A 17391-nucleotide genomic window follows, 5' to 3' on the forward strand; every position below is an offset into this window, starting at 1 on the left:
AATCCATTCATTATGCTAAGCTAAGCTAGCAGCGACCCTGCCAAACTAAAACAATGCATGCACTGAGACAAAAATGCATTTGCCCACATATCTAAATGTAGGAAAGAAGTTGAATAAGCCCTATTTCTAAAAACATTGGAGTGTTCCTTTAACTTTCATAGGAATCGATTTGAAAAGTTGAAACACTCACTTTGCCCCGTTTACATGAATGCCCGCAGCTGCCGGATCCAAGCGTTGTGAGTGCGATCACTCCCCCCATGGTCCGGTTGAAAACATGCGGAAATAGCTTTCTCTACTGACTGTAGTCTTTAGCGTCTGGACAAAAAAATCTTCCGATGACTAAAAAAGAACGATATTTGTGTCATCTGAGTATTTTTTTCCAGAAATAAAATACATAGATCGTCTCAGGGGTATATGAGGAGGGGAAGCACAATCATTCGAATATAATCCAGGGTTTCTGATACAAAGCCATATGCTAAATCGCTGAAGTATCCCTTTAAGAGACTAGGTACAACCATGGACCAGCACCACCATGCTTCGGGCGTGGCGACCATTTTTCCTTCGTTAAACTATCAAAAGTTGATCCGGACACGCCCTAAGTGCATCTGCGCTTTAGACTATGCGCTTAGAACGTTAAAATAGGGCCACATGTCCACTTATGGGTCTGTAGAATAAAGACGTGGGCGTGGACTACTTTCATGGGTTATTTGTGTTCTTTTTGGAGCTTGAAAGCAACAGTCTTGCGTCATTGTAATTGTATGAAAAACAGACAGTAAATCTTCAAAAAGTTTTTGCCATGAGTTTACCATGATATGAGGTTGAGCAAATGATGGCAGACAAGTGGTTTTTGGCTGAACAATCCCTTTCATGCACAATCTCTCATTGCTTGTTCAATATTAACCACCTACAATCCTTGTAACTAAACACATACACACCATTTTCTCTCTAAATAACCACAACAACCCTATGACATACACACACTTCTTTTGAAACATGCAATTGTAGTGACAGCATCAGCACATCATGAGAGATAGGCATAAGAAAAGAGAGAAAAAAAGAGTGAGGGTTATTTAGTGTGACAGTAGAGCAGCTGGTCTCTGTGTTAGACATCATACATGCCTTCATCTCTCCCTCTGTCCTGTCTTTTCTCATCCCTGTCTTTTTTCCCCCTTTCATTTTTCCCTTTCTCCCAAAACACAAGTAACTGCATGAATAACTTCCCGGTAAATGTGTTTTAAAAGGCCTTAAAAACCTCTAATCTTTCCTGTGTCATTTAATATCTACCATTTTCAACAACATTTTCTGCTTTTTCCCCCCTCCTTTATTTGGTTCTTTTATGCAGCCCATTTACAGAGCTGCATGAGTGTTCGTGTACACCCCTTCACAACAGGTACAATGATCCATTCCTCCTGTGCTCTGATAGGGATGGGACAGGGTCGTACCATCTGAAGAGCAGAGAGAGGGGGGAACGGGGATTGGAGGTGGTTTGAAGGTCAGAAAACTGCCGGTGTGTAAGAGCATCAATCAGGTTTAACTGAGCGCGTTCAGCCGCACACACACACACACACACACACACACACACACACACACACACACACACACACACACACACTGCTTCGCAAGCACTTTGTAGAGATTGGGTCAGGCTGTGCAGCTGAGTGAATGAATTGCATTGTACTGCATGCACAACGATCTCTTTAACACACACACACAGGCTGTATGTATGAATCGTATTGGTCCATCAGTTTTATAATTGCCTGGGCTTTACTTACTGCTGATTGCTGTATCTCCTGTATGGGATCTGATGACATACGCATGAAGTCTGGGGAGACTTGCTAATTTCCTATGCTGATCATTTTAATGTGTGTGTGTGTGTTGTGTGTTGGTTTTCTGAATGTAACTTGTGGATCTAGTGGAATATGTGTCATTAAATTAGTTCCGGGCCATTGAGAAGCGGAAAAATAAAACCATAGTTGCTCTGGCAGAGTGCATGCAGCAAGCGTTTGACAATCTACTAAATTTATCAATAAAGTGTCGAATCTAAACACAGCAGAAGAATAAGCAGAAACAAGCAACAGAAGCATTGCTTATGCAGGCGTAAAAATCACTATTGTCACAGTTGTAAACATGAACGCGTTCTTCTTCCACAAGGGACTTTAGAGTCGCAGCATTTGTTTCCAGGCAGACCATTAAAAAATGCAACACACACGTCTCACCGCTTGGGTGAGTTGCTCCATTAAGGATTAAATTAAGCAAAGTGTAATGCTAATCTAAGATTTGTTGATTTGGGTTTTATTTTAAATCAAGTTGTTGCACCACTTCATTTTAAACACAGATTAATTAAGCAGGAAAACCGTTAAAGAGCTCATCAAGCAGCAAACGGAAGGTGAACCAACACCAGGCTAAAGAATCTTTAATAGTGCATAAGTGCAACCCATCCTGAATTTGTACTATAACAGTCATTTATATTAAAAGATCAATTTCAGTTTACACCTTTTTGATGATGATGCATAATATTATGTACAGGTGAGAAGATGAGCCAAGAATATGTATGAACGCAATGGGGTTTCTTTATAATAGGTTTCGATGGGGAAAAACTCCTAATGAGAAACCTCGTGTTGCATTAAAATTCTTTCCTGTATAAGCTATGCAACATCAATAAGGTGTATATACTAATTCTATTTTTGAAAGCTCAAAATGGAGGCTGCGTCTTCCGGAGGATGCAGGAGTGTCCTCAATCAGAATTAAACGAGGCGTCCTTTGTAGGACAAGCGGCCGGAAAAGGAAACAGGAAGTATCATGTTGCTATGCCAACACGTTCACAGCGGTTGTACTCTCACACCAGTTAAATGAATGAGAATGATTTATAACTTGAAAATGACTGATATATTTTTTGCCTTGCCAGCAAAGTACTGTTCTAAATGTTTAAAAACCATTAAACACTTGTAATCCTATTTATCACAACTATCTTTTAAGGTAATACAGCTTAGAAAAACAAAAACAAGCTTGAAACGACTTGAATCTACGCTTGCATGTATATCTGCCGGCGCTGCCGTTTTTTTTCAAATAGTATAAAACAAAATATATATGAATCATGTGACACTGAAGACTGGAGTGATGATGCTGAAAAGAACATTTTTATTAAAATGTTACTGTATAAAATGTATAAAAATGTTACTCTTTTAATATTTTATTTAATATATTAAAATAGAAAAGAGTTTTTTTTTTTAATTGTACAATATTTTTAGGGTATTTTTTCAAATAAATGCAGCTTTGGTGAGTATAAGCGATTTCTTTCAAAAACGTATAGACTAGCCCTAAACTTTTTGAATGGTATTCATCCAACCAATTCTTTGAGCAACTTGCATCAAGAGATCACATACGGATACACACACATTCAGTTCCTCCTGCTCTGTCAGTAACGTACTTCAGTTTGTGTTGTAAATCCCCAGATGTGCATAACAGCATCTCACTGAAGCCCTGATGCTCAAGAATATGGAAAATATCAGCTAGATATATGCTAATTAATGCAAACATCTGCATACAACCTTCTCCCAATCGATCTGTCCTGTTTGATTTTGCTCCATATTGTTCAAGCTCTCTAAGTCAGTGTGTCTTAATGCGCATTTTCCTCTTACTCTCCCACACTAACAGCAAAACCGTTCATGATTAAAGGGTTAGTTCACCCCAAAATGAAATTGATGTCATTAAAGACTCACCCTAATGTCGTTCCACACCCGTAAGACCTCCGTTCATCTTCAGAACACAGTTTAAGATATTTTTAGTCCGAGAGCGTATCTAAGTGTATGCACACTATACTGTCCATGTCCAGAAAGGGAATAAAAACATCATCAAAGTAGTCCATATGGGACATCAGTTAGTTCATTAGAATCTCTTGAAGCATCAAAAATACATTTTGGTCCAAAAATAACAAAAACTAAGACTTTGTTCAGCATTGTCTTCTCATCCGCGTTTATATTCAATCCTCAAACAAAGATTCAAACGGTTATGAATCAGCGGATTGATTTATGATTCGGATTGCGTGTCAAACTGCTGAAATCACGTGACATTGGTGATCCGTAGTTTTTATTTTTTGACCAAAATGTATTTTCGATGCTTCAAGAGATTCTAATGAACTAACTGATGTCCCATATGGACTACTTTGATGATGTTTTTATTTCCTTTCTGGACATGGACAGTATAGTGTGCATACACTTTCATTGAAGGAACAGAAAAACTCTCGGACTAAATATAAAATATCTTAAACTGTGTCTTACGGGTGTGGAACGACATTAGGGTGAGTCGTTAATGACATCAATTTCATTTTTGGGTGAACTAACCCTTTAACTACTACTGATAAGACTAGATAAATTAAACACAGACATAGATGCTTAGTTTTTCTGAAGAAAATATGAGTGGTGCTTGTCCATGCAAAACTCACCGCTATGGTACTAGAGTGTTTTGCCCGGTTTCCAGGGTGTTGCTATGCAGACGGATAGAGGGTTCTGGCTAGTTTCCATGGTGTTGCTATGCAGATGCTAGGGTGGCCGGGTAGTTTGCAGGGTATTGCTAATGCTAGGGTGTTACCGGGGTGGTATTCATGCTTAGGGCGTTCTAGATGGTTTCCAGGGTGTTGCTATGCAGCTGCTGGGGTGATGGAGGGGTTGATTAATGGCTCAAATTCAAAAATATGCAACATAGAGGTATCACATAAAATGATTTTGATTAGTGTTTTTATAGTTTGAAAAAAAAATGCACAGCACAATGGTCAGTGGCTGTTTTATTATACTATATAAATAAACAAAAAAATATATACATGTGAGCTTGCATGCGCACACACACACGTTTTTGTGACATATGGGGCGTAATGGTTTTTATACTGTACAAACCGTATTTTCTGTCCCCCTACACTGCCCCTGCCCCTAAACCTACACATCACAGGAAACATTCTGCATTTTTACTTTCTAAAAAAACTCATCCTGTATGATTTATAGGCATTTTGAAAAGTGGGGACATGACCAATGTCCTCATATGTCACCCTCTCCTTGTAATACCTATGTCATTCATTATACACATTTGTGTCCTCATATGTCACAAAAACATGCCCATACACACACAGTTTAGTAGCCTATGTTTTTTAAGCCATTTTGGTATACGAGTCGAGGACACAGGAAGTGACGTCATAAACCATGTTTATTTTGTAAAACCCATATCATTATAATATATACATTGTATCTTCAAATACCATCTATACATAAACACACACACACACACACACACACACACACACACACACACACACACACACACACACACACACACACACACACACACACACACACACACACACACACACACACACACACACACACACACACACACACACACACACACACACACACACACACACACACACACACACACACAAAAGACTAGATTTATGCTAAATTTGAGCTCAATCAGCTTAAAATTACACTGATATACTAGAAGAATATCTGAGCTAAATTTAAGATACACTGTCAGAAAAAAGGTACATTGCTGTCACTGGGGCAGTACCCTAAAGTACAAAACTGAAAAGGTACTATGCACTCTTAAAGTACTATTATGTGAGGGGTGAGTAAGTTTTCACTTTTGTACTTTAGGGTACCGCCCCAGTGACAGAACTGTACCTTTTTTTCTGAGAGTGTATGAGCACCAGGAAAATGCAGCATTTAAACTGTTTAGTTATACCAAAATATCACAAAGTTTAAAAAAAATATTTCTTTAGCAAATTCAGCAACTTTTTTTCTCAAAGGTCCTCACTAATTTCTAGACAAATTTAAAAACACCTGACAAGGTACACCTGATAATTTTATATAAATGCATACATTTTTTATTGTTTTATTGCACACATTTTTATTGTTTTGTTCATTTTTGTTTAATATAATTTGCACTGTTCAAAGGCCATGTAAAATGCCTATGCATTTTTGGCTATGTGATGGCATTAGGTCTGCCATGAGTTGGGGAGGCACAAAAGTTCATGTTGCATACACCCTTCTACAACTGGTGTGTGTGTGTACTGTACGTTTATGTGTGTGGTAACTAAATGAATGTTGACAGCAGTAAACTGTGTCAGGTTGTGTGTCGTGGCACAGATCTGGGGCCAAATGTAGTTGACAAAAAAAGATTTGTGTCTCTCTCTCTCTCTCTCTCTCTCTCTCTGTGTGTGTGTGTGTGTGTGTGTGTGTGTGTGTGTGTGTGTGTGTGTGTGTGTGTGTGTGTGTGTGTGTGTGTGTGTGTGTGTGTGTGTGTGTGCCAGTACAGTCACATAAGCCATCACTGTCACTACTGATTATTCGTCAAATAATATCAGAGTCAATTCAAGTAAATTCTAAGTGTGTACTTAGAGGGGTGTGACAATTAAGAGCTGATCACACACACACGCACACACACACACACACACACACACACACACAAAAAACACACGCACATCTGACACGTTAAATCAAGGCAATGGGGCCTTGACTTAACTCTTTCTTTTCCTCATGGCAGTCAATATTGCTTTTGCATATTAGGTTATTTTACTCTTTCTTTATCTCTTTTTTTCTCCGTCTTGTTCTCTCGTTCTCTCTCATCCTTGGTGTAAAATGCTCTTCAAAGCCTTAAAGGGCTGGACAGTAATATTTAAAAAGCTAAATGAATATGCATGGTGATTGCTCTTTCTTCCTGAGCGGGATGATGCATTATTAATGAGAAGTACAGCTTTTTTCTGTGGTGAGCCGTGTGTGTTTGATTGAATTCAATCCCGAGGGACTGCCTGCCCTCAGAGAACAGAAATCTCCAACTCCAATGGAGCAGATCCCCGGATAGATATCAAACGCTTTTCCTGCCGTACACATTATTCTTCAGTGAGAAATCAGACAAAGTTTTGTCTGCATCAAAAAGTCACGTAAAAAAACAGCTTGAAAACTCCTTCTGTATACAGTAAATGGAGATCATTTAATCTGCATGGTTCAAGATGCATCTTTTCAGTGTGATCCTCCATTGATACCTGAGCCTGCATGGTGCTCGAAATCTCTTTAGTTAAGAAAACTAAAGGGATAAGTTTACATATTTTTTCACCACTTACTCTGTGCGCTTGAATATAATTATCTAATGCCAGGCTTTCGTCTTGCGCGCAAGAGTGACTGATTATAGAGGACTTGGTGTTGTCCCCCGTCTTTTAGATTTTGTTTTTGTCCTTGGTCCAGTTTGGTTTAGATTTTTCCAGTAGCCTACTGTAAAGCCGGTTAGAAGACACATCTAGTACATGTTATTGTGTACTTTCGTGCTTAAGTTCAAGGCTGCAAAAAAATTCTGTGAATCTAATCACCAAACAGGCAAAGTGGCATTGATGCATGAGTACAATACAATACACGTTGGACAAAAAATTTAATTTAATGAAAAACTTTGTGGTGTGGCAGGATTTTGCACACTCTGATGTTGTAGCTGGACTCCATAACTCAAATATTGTTGTACAGCTGTATAGTTTAGTAAATGTTAAACTTTTTTTTCAGTCAGTGGTCTGTTAAGTTTATTGTGTGAGATTTAATAACTATAGCAACCACTTCTCAATTGCCGTGTTTTGCTAGCCTGACGTGGTCATGCTCAATTCTAGTCAGAATATGAGTCTGAAACTGCTCCATTGGGCTGTGATTATGGGGCGTGTTTCAACCGAACCAGGAAAGACCTCAATTGGATAGACCTACAACCAATCAGAGCAACGAAGCGCCGCATTACGTTAGTTGTCAAATGCCAATAGAGATCCATGAATATGCAAATGAGCCCTGTCTCCACTCACTCACACAGTCTGTAAGTCGATGAATCAGAATAGTAATGTGTTTTATGTAATGCTCTCTACAACATCTGACACATGACGGTAATTAATAAGATTAGCCTTTGGCTTGACTACATCATCAAACAGCTAATAATGAGTTGCTAATGTTACACAAACCATGTGTCTCCGATCTCCACCTCAGAGTCAGACAGCTGCAGTCTCAAAATCAGCATCCTTAGAAATGCATTGAACATATTAGAACGTCAGTGGAGAAAGGCATATAGTTCATCATAACATCGTAATATCCTATAAATAATTCACCCGCTATTAGGGCTAAATGTACCAGATTTTTCATATCAACAGAAAAATATATCGGGATAACCTGGCTTGTCTTGAGACTCCCCTGCTTCACAGCATAGTATTGATGATATGCTAAAGCAAGCCCCCAGGGCGACGTGATTGGTTACAAGGTAGTTCGTGACATCAGCTGATTTCAAACCACTTCTTTTTTCACTGCAGGTTTAAGGAAAAAACACTCAGCAATGGTGCTGACTTATGAATTTGCACATGGTTTGTCTTAAAGCATATTAATAAACAACATTAAAAACTTGATTTTAAATTTAAATGAAAAAAAATTCAGACAACTGCACATCCGTTATCAGACACTTAAGCATAAAATAATAAATCATGAAAAAGCAATGTAGCATGTTGGCTAGAAAATAAAACCCTCTGACAAGCTCTGGCTCATTTTGTGACTATTGTGATGTCACTGCGAATCCACTGGAATTCTATTCATGGTTTCCTTTTTGTCTCTGTTTCACTTCATTTATGACATCATAGAGACTCCATACTGTGACTTGCCGCTTTAACTCTCGAACTCATTCCGTAATGAGATTCCCCCACGCACCTTCTCTAAGCCAGCAATGACAAATAAGTGGAATGGATGACGTGTGCTTTAGTCATTGAAGAACAATTTGTCAACTGATTTATACCAATCAACCCTGACTGATATCGATCAATAGCAGATCAATAAAAAAGGAGAAAAAAATGACAGTTTCAAACCATTTCATCAATCCATGAGCAGCAATCTGATTAATAATCTAAAACACACAAGTTATTGTCCCCCGTATGTCCTCACTAGGTCAGAGTCAACAGGCTACCAGATCCCTGTAGTCATTGTCATGCCGTTATTATTAATTATGACACGAATGTCAGACTCCCATTGGGAAAAGAGGCCTTGACAGGGAGCTACAGTTCGATAACCATTTAGCAGTTCATTAAGTTACGCAACTCCAGACTGAGAGGAGAGCAGGTTGCGCACCCAGCACTCTATATGGGTGGATAAGGAACAAGTAATGTGGAGAGAGCACAATATTTTTAACCTTTAACATGTCACATGATGTCAGTGCCCCAATTCCCCAAAGGTTTGTAGTTTCAGTTGGTTGAGTGACCTTTAATTCTTCATTTCTTGCTGATTAATTCATTTCACAGGAATCAGTGGGGATATATAAAAAAAAATGCATGCAAACAAATCAAGACAAAGAAAGAGTAAGAGGTTGGGGTGAGGGTGAGGGGCAGATTCAGTGTGAGACACTGTACGGTATGTCTGATTTCTGAGTCTAATGCGTGTAATGGACTTTATATTATTAGATTACAACATCAGCCTGACCGCAGAAAAATCGCTCACAGCCTCGTGCACAAAATGTCAATCCACCAGCCCAAGAACTCAGAACAGGACTTCCAGGCATTGTGCACAAGCAGACCACGAATTCTCTCTTCAGGCAGAAAATTCACACTCACAGGCCATTTCAGACTAGTCTGTAATATCAGCCTATCAATAAGATACCGTATGGACTGAAAGGTCAAATTTATGCTGTGTTAAGTTTAAAGTTATGCATTTATAAGCATGTTTTTCGATGACACCCTGCACTACTCATATTTGTCTATATATTTTTGCACTACTCACTACTTACAAGAAGCTAATAAAGTTCACGGTTCTGCCGTACATAACTTAAGCCCACTGTCAACCAAAACATTTTATTATTATGCTTTAAACAACAAAATATTACAACAATACAGCATACATACCAAAAATTAGCCCATGATTTACTCACCCTCAAGCCATTCTAGGCGTATACGACATTCTTCTTTCAGATGCACACAATCGGAGTTAAATTCAAAAAATGTTCTGGCTTTTCCAAGCTTTATAATGGCAGTCCTGATGTTGAAGCCCAAAAAAGTGCATCCATCCATTCAATCATCATGAAAGTAATCCATATGACTCCAGGGGGTTAATAAAGGCCTTCTGAAGTGAAGCGATACATTTGTGTAAGAAAAATATACATACTTAAAACGTAATAAAACTAAAATAACTAGCTTCCGGCAGACAGCCTATGCAACTCGACTTGCGGCAGAAGAGCAACTTGTGACGTGATCTATTAAGTAGGACCATAGACTGTAAAAAAAATGACGCCATGTCTGTGACATCACCCATAGGATTCTGAAGAGCAGTTCTGAAGTGTAAAGTAGGGTCGAGCTGGCCATTGCCATCTTGTCGGGGCATCAACTATCGGGTAATAGAAAATGGGCAAAGATGCGGGACGTGGGCGGAGCTGAGGTGACACAATGACAGACAGCAGACAAATGGCTATCCACCTGTCACTCAAAGTGGCCACGCCCACGCCCTTAATTATGCAGAACTTTAAGGCTTTATATAATGTAAACGAATGAGTTAGAAAAAAAATTAACCCACCCTCACAGTTTAGCCATATGTAGCAAAAAAATTTGCCATATAGACCAAAACCATAATTTGTACCAGGCTGTAAACATGTTTAGTTTTATTGCAGTTTAAGTCACTTCCGTATTGGCTTCAAGAGAGACCGCGGGAGGTTGCCGCTTGCGTAGGATGTAGGAGTAGCGTAGGATTTGACGCCACTCGTGGTTCAAACAATAGGGCTGGGGGAAAAAAAACTCAAGCTCCTCTTCTCTTATATCTAAATCTTCCGACATTTCTCATCCGTCAATACGCCATCCATCAGGTCAGAGGTCACTCTTTCTCTGTAAATCGATGCATGCGTTCGTTTGTCAGAAGCTATTTTCGTTTATAAAGCTTTAAATATGAATATATTTATTACACAAAAGCATTGCTTTGCTTCAGAAGGCCTTTATAATAGAATTCAGTAACTTTAATAAGCAAACGGTGTATAAACAGAATAACAAAGAACCTTCCTTCATCATTCTGTATCTAGCCATTATAGCAGGAAACCTTCAGAGTTTAGCTCCCCTTATTAAAAAAACAGCTAGACCAGGTGATCAAAGTCTTCATGACAGTTAAAACTTTCCAGCCAGATGTTTTGGAGCAGGATTGGACACTCCTGTTTTGGAGCATACTTCACATGCAAGAGGGAGAAGGACCCTTTGCCTAATATCATTTACAAACTGACATCCTTTATTAAGCCATTGAACGGAAGAGTGGCAAATCTGTGCTGTTAATTAAAGAATCTCTCTGCTTGACTGACATATCCGTTTTTACAAACACAACCACAGTCTGTTTTCACCACAGTTCTCTTTCACAACATAGAATAGCTAACAGAGAAAATGAAAAGAAAAGGAAGAAACAGAAAAAAGGATTCGGTTGCAATTATTTGGAGTCTGACACTTCTATTCTAGAGCAAGCCTAGAGAAAAACACAATCTCTTATGTTATGTCCTTAAAGAACAAAGTCTGTCTATTACATTTATATTTTCAAATATAACCTGGTATTCGTTTAAGAGGCCAAATTGTACCCTTTTTTCAGCAGTTAAATTTTGTTTTTCACCAAAACATAATTCATACCATAGTTTTACATGCTCATCGCTATGATGATAAATGGCATTTTTGTGTTATGAAGGTTAGAGTATGTTGTTTGTTAAAAAAAAGAGTAATTTCTGGTGGGTGAGCATGACCGAATTACATATGAGAATTTAGTTTGAAACTTCTGCTTCTGAGTGAAAAAAATGAATGAAACCGACAGACAGAGAGAGAGATGAAAGCGAATTACAGTGGAGGAATAGACAGAGATCTCCTGTTGTGAATGAGATTGGGTTTGTTTTGAGTTTGACAGAAAATGGGTCGAAATCAGCCAGGATTTACTGCAAAGACTGGAAAAATGGAGAGAGACCACAAGAAATGTGTCCCTTGGTTGCATAAAACATGATGTATATGTATATATATATATATATATATATATATATATATATATATATATATATATATATATATATATATATATATATATATATATATATATATATATATATATACATAAACATATCTCTATTGCTGAATGCTTATTGGTCAGTACAATGCTGTATATGCATCTACAATGAAGAAACAGCTGTGACTATATTCATAATAAATAAATGCATCATTTGATTACAAATATTTACATAAATAGCATACACTTAGAAGTCATAAGCATTTTTTCAACTTAAAGGGTTAGTTTACCCAAAAATTCATGGATTCATAAAATCATTTATTACTACTCACCCTCACGTCGTTCCAAACCCATAAGATCTTCATTCATCATCTTCGTAACAGCATCTCCCTATAGACAGCAAGACAACGACCACTTTCAATGCCCCCCCCCCCCCCCCCCCCCCCGAAAATAACGACTTTATTCAACAAAGTTTTCTCTTCCCTGTCACTCTCTTACTCAATTCACGTAAGCACCACGACATGCCTGTGCTCAATAGTGAGTCGGCGTTCTGCCGCATATCAGCACATGTAAATAAATATACTTTAGCTTAAAATCAAGGTTTGTAACTTTATGATTTATCTTGGAGATTGTTGGTTTGATCCCTTGCATTGAACTTTTTGCTGAAGAACCGTTTTTATTCCCTGAGGAGAGAATGAATGAATGGGGAAAGCACTAGCAGAACCAAAACAAGTCGATAGTGTTGAGCACATATCACCAGCCTTTAGTGCTTCAATAATAGTCATTTTCAAAATTATCAGAATTCATCCAGCTGTGAAAAGTAAACAAACCAACAAAAATATTTGCCAAAAATCGCATTTAACTACAATTTGAAACCATATCTAGACTAAGAAACATACTTTTTATAACAGTATGGGTGATTGTGTGCGCACAATTACTTCTTTTAAAATGTGCCGATAAACACAACGCATGTGTCCCGTGCACGTAAACCCTCGCCCGTGACATGTGTTCATTTGCTGGGCTATAACCTGGGGATTTAATTGTAACTGGACTGCATATGTGAGCGTTAATGTATGTGGAGTAACGATCCATCCTGCCTAGTGCACATGCACTTACACTAACATACATACGTTAAGTGCATATACACACACAAGCAAATAGTGATCTGACAGAATCGGGTCAGTGTCCACACCCCCAGCCCAAAGGGGAGGACACGGGACGTGCGTCCTAAACAACCTATAGTGACCTCGGCACAGCATATAGAGCGCAGATAGTGGCGTATACAGCAGTCTAACGGACATCCGCCTCAGAAATGGACAAAAACACACAGACATAGGAAAGATAAAACATGATCCCTTTATCTCAGTTGTGTCCACTAGACATTAACAACCTTAAATTTGCTCCTTATAGATCTCCTTCAGTTTCAGAAGAGATCTAAACAATGCCTCAATTACACTAACCATATTCTGATGAAAGAAATCAATTTTACTATGGAAGCTCAACGGTGCTCAACGGTGACTTCTCACTCACATAGTATATAGTTACTATAGTTATAGTCTTTAGTATTTTGTTAAATTGTCATTTCTGTTTTGATTATGTAATTTGCAGTGCTTATATATATCATAAGTAGTTCATTCCCACATTAAAAGATTTAAGTACACAGTGACGTACCATTGCCTTTCCCCCCCTTTTGAGTCATATTGGAGCTGGTTGGTTTAACTTGGAACTTAAAAAAAATGCCTATAAAGGGAATAAATGGGCGGAAAACATCCGGAACCAAAACACCTCAAATGTGGGTGGATGTTTAGTGCTGTCCTTTATATGAACTCAAGCATTGCTCATCTAATTCCTCCAAGACGAACTGATCTGAGCTTTGCTGTCCACATTTATTTTACAGTTCTTCACTTGTATTATGTTTCAACAACTGTCCATTTTATTTCTCCAAAAGGAATTTCAAAAGAAACATCAAAGACAAAACATCAAAGAACTGACATTGCATAAGATTAAGACATTTACATATATATGTATTCTGTCTTATTGTATGGCAGATGTTAATTTAACTTTATACTTAAAAACTGGAATAAAGACCAGTCCATTAAGCCAAAATACACGTAAAACCTTGTTAAAGGTAGGGTAGGTAAGAATTGGTTAAAAAAAAACTTACATTTTAATTTATGTATCAATACATAATTAAAATGTAAGTACTCTGAAAAAGAAAGTATAAAATTTGAGTGTCTGTAGACCTCTCACGACTGTTTTAAAGACAGCTCATTATTCCCATTCACTCCACCTTCTCCCCTCTGGGCTCTTTCCAAAGCCACGCCCCCAAAATACATGAACGCGCCTCACCAACCAATCAGCTGGAAGACGCATTTACCTGAGACGAGCGGAGTGCATGTAGTGACATCATGTCAGAATCACATGTAATAAAAAAGTCGAACTTTATCAGTATGAATATAAACAAATAAGATATCTTCTAGTACTCACTATCAAGCTAGAATACTGATACTGGTCAAGTTTAAAAATATATTTTTGTTTGATTCGGTAACAAGCTAGTTATATTTATAAGGCAAAGAAAACGGGTAGCATCATGTTTTCCCAATAACATCAGTTGATGAAGATGAATTTCGTGTAAGATTCATAACATATACTGTGTTTTGCATGTAAGAGTTTCCATGATGAAAGCATTGTTGATTAGTGGCAGCTAAAGCTAACTTAGTTCTAAAAAAAGTTCCTGGATGCGGTCTACTAGCTGTTAAACATGCATTTTGTTATCTAAAAGTCAATTTTGCGAAATTCAACACGACAGCGACCAACTTGAGCTAAGCATATTGAGTATTTATCATCTCTACTAATGGCTAAGTGTATAATATTGTAACGTTATGCTAAGTAATGTTATGTAAGCTATATTAGGCAGCTTCATGTGCTCTTGATACATGCTTCATGAAAACATCAACCAAAAAAATGTATAATCAAAATGAAAGATTACCTGTCCAGCAGAAATACAGCCAGGAATGAGTCGTTTTTCAGCCCCTTGAGGTCCCTCAGTTCTCGACATCGTTGGAAAGCCACACCCATATTTACTCCCGTTTGATTTCTTTGTTTATCCAGAGACAAAGCGGTGGTTGCCATGGTAGTGAGAGAGAGTGACAGTCGCCAAGCCAATCACTTGTTTCGTCCTGAACGAAAATAATGAGCGGTGTTTATTGCAGATTAAAAAGTCTAGAGTCACTCGATTTGTATACTCTCCTTTTCAGAGTACTTACATTTTAATTATGTATTGACATATAAAGAAAGTTTAAACAAATTTGGACAAAAGTGTTTTAGATCATTCTTACCTTTAAGTCTGACATCTAATCTAGATATATGGAGTAGCATGATATAGGAGAATACGGAGTTTTAGGAGGAAACTTATTTTGTTTTAGGAATTTTATTTTGACTGAGCAAAAATATGAATTGGAGCATAAGTTGATGCAGTTGCTAATAATTATATGGCAGCCATTCTGATAGCTTTTTAAAATGATAATACATTCTAAAAATTCATTCAGCAAAGGTTTGATCATGTTGATAATTTAGAGGCCGTAGAAATGTGTGTATCAAATGATACAGTAGGCTTTATAGGGTAAAAGACACTGTATATTCTGTGAAATCTCATCTTAATATCTTATGTTTTGCCGCTTCTCAATTAAACTGGTCATGTTTTAAGGATTTTTAGATGCGAAACAAGTAAAAAAGACCAAAGAAAGTAATGAGTCATAATTTTGCAATACACTGTAAAAAAAAAAAATCAGGTCTCCAATTGAACATGTTCTAGTGACTGATCACATCTAAATTTTTCAGTTGGCCAAATTGAATTTCTTTGAATTGATGCAATTTAATTCACAGAAATTTAATTTGGCCAGCTAAAATATTTAGATGTGATCAGTCACTAGAAAATTGCAGACCTGATTAATTTTTATACTTGCATAAAACATTATGATTGTGTTATGGAAGAGCAGCCTACATTTACATTAATACAACAGACACTTTATTAGTGACTTAAAGTGCATTCATGGCATTAGTTCACATGATCCCTAAGAACTGAACCCATGGCTTTGGCGTTGCTAGCGCTGTTCAGGAACCTCTGAGCTATAAGATCTTCCTAAGCTGTGCATGTCCTTCACCCACCTTTTCTCGCTTAAATTAATGGCAGAGTTTCTGCTAATCAAATGCACTCGTCTGTCTTTAAATGTGCTGACTTCCCATTTACTAATGCACCCCTCCTCCTTCTCTCCCCTTCGCTTCCTTTCCTCTTTCTCCATGCTCCTTTGTGCTTTCTCTCTTCCTTCAGAGCATAACCACCTGAATAACGTCACGCTTCCTCCTTTGAGTCCTGCAATGACTCTTTCCCAGCCACACAACAACCTGGGCTTCAACAAATATGCCTCTCTCAAGACAATGGGTAAGACACACATGCACAAGCACAGACTATTTTTGTTGGGACTCTCCTTAGAAGTAATGGTTTTATACTGTATAAACTGTATATTCTATCCCCTTACACTAACACTAACCCTAAACCTACCCATCCATCACACAAAACTTTCAGCATTTTAACATTTTCAAAAAAACTAATTTGTAATGATTTAGGAGCTTGTTTCCTCATGGGGACCTCAATTTAGGTTCCAACGAAAACACACACAGACACACACTATCCACATAAACAGCTGTCACATCTTGTAACATACACCATAAACGCCACGGATGTTCATCAAGGTCACTTTACCCAAAACTACTGATTACCATTGCAAATCATTCTCAGTGTCATTGACTGCAGGGAAAACACACAACCTCGCATATATTAGAACGATAATCACATGAGCAAATATAACCTCTCAGATCAAGAGGAAAAAACCCTCCTGACATGTTATTAATATAACAGCCCTATTAATGTCTCGGGGAGCGTGTACAGTACACGTACGGATATGCTAATGGCCAAACACACACTAGTGTGACCTTATCGATCACAGAAGGGGTGAATTCACTAAAACAGTGAATATTAAACATAGAGCTAAGCATAGAGCGTTATAAGCGTTTTCCCCCCGATACACATATACATTTTAAATAAATATTCAGGAAAAATATACGTCACATGCTGCAGGAACAACATACTGTAAACACAGATACAGACTCAAGGTCACTAAAACATGTTAAGAGGATCTTCACACAAGCATGTATACGAACATAGACTACTTTACCAACTGTGTTGTACCAAGAATTACAAGAATTGTGTGTGTGTGTGTAAATATATATATATAATCAGTGCATCCGGAACGTATTCACAGCGCTTCACTTTTCCACATTTTGTTATGTTACAGCCTTATTCAGAAACCGATTAAATGCATTATTTTCCTCAAAAGTCAAC

The 17391-nt window shown here is 37.8% G+C and overlaps 1 protein-coding gene across 2 annotated transcripts in view; it reads left to right on the forward strand.

Moving 5' to 3' along the window:
- LOC137094173 (protein shisa-9) overlaps positions 1-17391 on the forward strand; it is a 98926-nt gene that overhangs the window by 64826 nt on the left and 16709 nt on the right. Inside the window, exon 4 of one of the 2 annotated variants that reach the window (XM_067459498.1) lies at positions 16321-16431. The exons of the other annotated variant lie outside the window; for it this stretch is intronic. Coding sequence (XP_067315599.1) covers positions 16321-16431 — 111 coding nt within the window. The remainder of the gene's footprint in view (positions 1-16320; positions 16432-17391) is intronic. 2 annotated transcript variants of the gene reach the window in all.

Source organism: Pseudorasbora parva, chromosome 2 (genome assembly GCF_024679245.1).
Source record: "Pseudorasbora parva isolate DD20220531a chromosome 2, ASM2467924v1, whole genome shotgun sequence".
NCBI lineage: Eukaryota > Metazoa > Chordata > Actinopteri > Cypriniformes > Gobionidae > Pseudorasbora > Pseudorasbora parva.